General features: G+C 37.7%; 1 protein-coding gene across 1 annotated transcript; it reads right to left on the reverse strand.

Moving 5' to 3' along the window:
* Positions 1 to 2711: 2711 nt before the first annotated feature.
* On the reverse strand, positions 2712 to 4295 carry LOC308144493 (granzyme B(G,H)-like; the record flags this gene model as incomplete). Its single annotated transcript, XM_080515617.1, has 5 exons — positions 2712 to 2876; positions 2969 to 3232; positions 3783 to 3918; positions 4011 to 4158; positions 4238 to 4295. 5 exons carry the CDS (start codon positions 4293 to 4295, stop codon positions 2712 to 2714), a joined length of 771 nt encoding a protein of 256 aa, XP_080371743.1.
* Between the last annotated feature and the right edge of the window lie 363 nt (positions 4296 to 4658).

A 4658-nucleotide genomic window follows, 5' to 3' on the forward strand; every position in this document is an offset into this window, starting at 1 on the left:
TATACAGTTGGAGTTAGACTAGCAGCAGCACAACAGTGACATTTATGTTTTCCTCTAAACATAGAGGCTGGATGGCTGTAGCAACAATGACTGAGTGAACGAGTTCATGAATGTGATAACTCGTGAGTCACCGTTCAGTGAAGTGACTCCCGGGTTTTGAACGATTCGTTCAGACTCGACCATCACTAGCGATCAGAGCCTCATCTGGGAGAAATGTCATCTCACTTCAGGCTAGAGTGAACCCAGCCTCTTCTGGACCCTCATATACAAGCTCAAATATATGCGGAAGCACACACATGCACTCAAATGAGCAGTGTCCATCCCAGCATGACATTAGAGGGAGTAAGAAGCCAGACAGTCAATTTCTCACTCTGTGTGAGTGTGTATGTGTATGTGTATGAGTTAAATTTCTATTCTCCATGCTCGAACATGCATGTCTGTCTTAAAATTGCCACTTTCCCCAAAAGTTCTTTATTTTTTTGTCCATTACTGGGCCTATTGACACCTGATATTAGCATGTGTTTTGGGTGATCCGATCACAAGTGGTGAGCCATGAAGACAAGTGTGAACAAGCCAATGTGCAACGCAGCCCAAATGCAAGTCAAGGCATGGCAAATATATCAGTGACATACAATGTTTTGGAGTGAAGCAATGATGTGGCTCTCACTTGGCTCCGTTAAAGGTGGAAAAACATCCAGATCTTTGGGGGTCCTCATTTAAGAACTGGCCCTGGTATTGTTCATGAACAAGCATCTGGTTCTTTTTTGGTAGAAAAGCCATAAATGTGTAATTTAACTGTAGATAATCTAACCTTAACTTAATGTTTAGAGTGTGACAGTCTTGCTGTTGGTTCCCACGGTATGCAGTAGCAGTCATGTGAAATGCATGAAACATTGCTGCTGCAAACTCAGCTTGAGGTCTTTGAGGTTTCTCAAGCATGATCAGCAGTTTGCTTGCTGGCCTTTTGTCATCTCACAGTGGTAAGTGCATTTGGTTAAACAGACAAGATGCAGACATTATACAACAGGAAGTTCCGTGTGAGAGCATGCAGATAAAATTAAATTGGTTAAGGAGAAGGTATTAGTAAATTCATCCTCTCCAGCTTGTTTGCCGACTGCAGAGCAATGCAATGTGAAACACGTACAAATTGAAATACATTCCTATGAGATGATGTTCATTTAGTGAAATGCAGATATTTGTGCTTTTTTTGAGCAGATTTGTACTTGTTCTGTGTGTATGCCTTTATTATTTGTGAATAGATGCCAATTTTAAGAAGTAGCTGACATTTAATCAACAGACTTAAATATACCGATGCGTTATTTATTATTATTATCAGTCATAGTGTCCATAGCCACCCTCCTCTTTCTCTTCTTATTAAGTTCACTCAATCTTTAACTCAATTACTGTATGTTTTCCTATTCTATCATATCATGTTTTGATCTTTTCAATTGTTTGAACCACTGTGTTTATTTATTTTGGCATTTGTTTCATTTCATTTTCAATGCAAAAAAATTGAAGATACACTGTGGGGTATAGGAATGTACATATATTATGTCTGCTCTTATATCTAACAACATTTATATATTAAGTGTTTTGCAACATTTAAGTGTCTCAGAGATGTAAGTGCACCTGGTTCATAAAAATGACTAACAAAAGCATGTTAGAGTATTTTCAATGTGTGGTGTGGTTACATGAAAACAACAATTTCTTTGCCAAGTTTCATCACTCAACCTCAAATATTAATATAATGCAAGGGATTTTTCTAGTTTAGTTTTTGAGAGAATTGCAGAACAATGTATATATATATAAGTGTTGTCAATATGTGAAAACTGTTGTCAACAAACTGAAAAAGTTTGTGGCGTGAAAATATTGTTTCATGTAGGGTTTTTTTTTCTTTTCATTGCCGTTAAGCCACAAAGTTTAATTATACCGATAAACCATTTCCAGTCATTGTGATGCAATTCTATGAGTCATTTTGTGCATATACATCCTCTTCTTATTAAATTCACTCAATCTTTTCAAATTTGATTTTGCACCTTTTCTTGTTTGCATTTTGGATCATGTCACCATGTTTGATCTTTATATATATATATATATATATATATATATATATATATATATATATATATATATATATATATAGAGAGAGAGAGAGAGAGAGAGAGAGAGAGAGAGAGAGAGAGAGAGAGAGAGAGAGAGAGAGAGAGAGAGAGTAATTTCAGCCAGTGTAAAAAAAGCCTGAAAAGTACTTGCTTCAATGATGCTCCTTTGTTTGGTTAAAAATGTTTAATATCGAATCAGGTAGCATAATAAAATCACAGACTGATGGCATGAAACATGGTGAGCGATGCAGTGCCCAACGTGCAACTGATGAACAAAGAAAACTTAGCTGCTTATATCTATCTATCTATCTATCTATCTATCTATCTATCTATCTATCTATCTATCTATCTATCTATCTATCTATCTATCTATCTATCTATCTATCTATCTATCTATCTATCTATCTATCTATCTATCTATCTATCTATCTATCTATCTATCTATCTATCTATTTATCTATCTATCTATCTATCTATCTATCTATAAATGACCATTCATTCAGGAAGAATTTATTTTATTAGATGATGAACATTCTATTTTTGTGTCATTCATTTTGCTCAGCAGAACAACTACAGCGAAAGCAATGCAACCACAACATTTCAGTACACTTAGCATTTCTTTTTTTTGAGAATCCTTTTGATCCAGGGAAGGAATTTGGACACATCTGTGTAGACGTTCGGTGCATTTGGGTAATCACAGTTGGCCCTGAAGTTAAAAGAAACCACACCAACTGCTTCATTCTCGCCACACACCAACGGGCCGCCAGAATCACCCTGTAAAGCAGAAACATCTTAACCATTGTTCGTTAATACCAAATGTTGGCGCCATATTTCAACAAGCTAGCAATAAATAAATAAATAAATACCTGACAGAATCCAGAGGTTGAGTCATATCCACCTGCGCAGATAACATTGGCTGGAAGTCTGTTTTCCCACAATTCCTGACATGTGTTCGGGTTAACGATGGGAACTTTGGCCACTTGCAGTTCATTTACAGTCTTCCCATTCGTTTTCGTCAATCCCCACCCTGCGACACTGCACGTTTCATTTCCTTTTGGTTTTACTTCCCAACTTGGAAGGCGAATGGGCATAATACGTTGCTTCTTCCCAACTCGAGCTTTCTTGGACAGCTGAAAACAGAAGCAAAGAAAACACAGAGCATTGATGTAGTAGAGATGAGGTGGAACAGGTTGTTTCCACTGACCCAAAGCTAATTTCCATTGTTTTCACTGGACGACAAGACCAAGTTTCTAAATCTGCCTTTAGTAAAGCTTCAATTACTCTGCTTGTCAGTATTATGCATCTGCTCACACACATGTGGGTATATAGTGATGACCTGCAATGACCACTGAAATTTTCTTACATTGTGCATGGCTCTGTGTAAAGGTGAGGCTCATGCACAGTTTTGGCAATATGTATGCAAATTACTATCTCAGTAGAAATTTTGTTTACTGCAAAGTTTTGAAAGTAATACTAAATTAAGTAACAAAGCAAAATGGCGTACGTTCTGTCTATTCAGGGATTGTACAGCAGTCTGTGTGTCCTCCTCCAGAAAATGAATTGTATTCTTTTAGAGAAGATAGAGATATATAGTAGATACATATACACATACCGCACATGACGGAGGTGTGGAATGGGCGAAATTACTTGAACTCTAAGGTTGAATTGTTGTGTACTTACTTTGAGGAGCATGATATCGTTTCCCAATGCAGCCTTCTTATACAAAGGGTGTTTGCATTTCTGTATGCCATATCTCATTGTGTTGTTATTGATCTTCTTGAGATTGTGGGTACCCAGAACAACACTCACAAGATTCCTTCATGAAAACCAAGAATATGACAGAATTACTTGGGTCCTATAAAGGGAAAGCGAGATTGCTCGTCGAGTAATAGAGTAGAGTACACTCACGAGTTATCACAATGTGCAGCAGTCATAACAAAGTCTTCACTGATGAGGAATCCTCCACATACGTGACCCCCGTGGTTTTGCACTGATGCCATGAACAGCATTGAGTTTTTGTTGACCGTTTTACCTTTGATGATTTCCCCTCCAAGAGCTGAAAACAAAGAAAAGAAGGTCAATTTCTGGCAATCTATGCAGCACAGTGAAATGACAGATGGAGCTATCGAGCTTACCTTGCCGCCCGAGAGAAGTCAGAAGCTGTAATAGCAGAAACTTGGTTAAGGCATGCATGATGCTGTCAGACTGAACTGAATGCTGCCTTGTTAGAGGGAGACGTGACCACTTTATACAGCCCCTTGCAGCTTTTGTGTGGTTTTCACTTACCACAAGTGCACTTCCTCTATGTCCCCTCCTCCTTTAAGTTTCAAATCACTTCACATCACACTCATGCATGTCATCTTCATTTCTCTTTGATCTGAAGTTATTTTGGGGCTAATTTGGGCTTTCGTTCTTTAAACACTTCTTCAAGTAATTTTTGGTACACTTTTTTTGCAGTATGCAAGTTTTTTGGACACAAAAACAAGTACCGTTGCAACAAAACCTGTAAAAATTTGCTTAATTTCTGCCATCATTGATGGTGTCACGCGTCATGAT

The sequence above is a fragment of the Blennius ocellaris genome (assembly GCF_963422515.1).
Source record: "Blennius ocellaris genome assembly, chromosome: 3".
In the NCBI taxonomy this organism is placed as follows: domain Eukaryota; kingdom Metazoa; phylum Chordata; class Actinopteri; order Blenniiformes; family Blenniidae; genus Blennius; species Blennius ocellaris.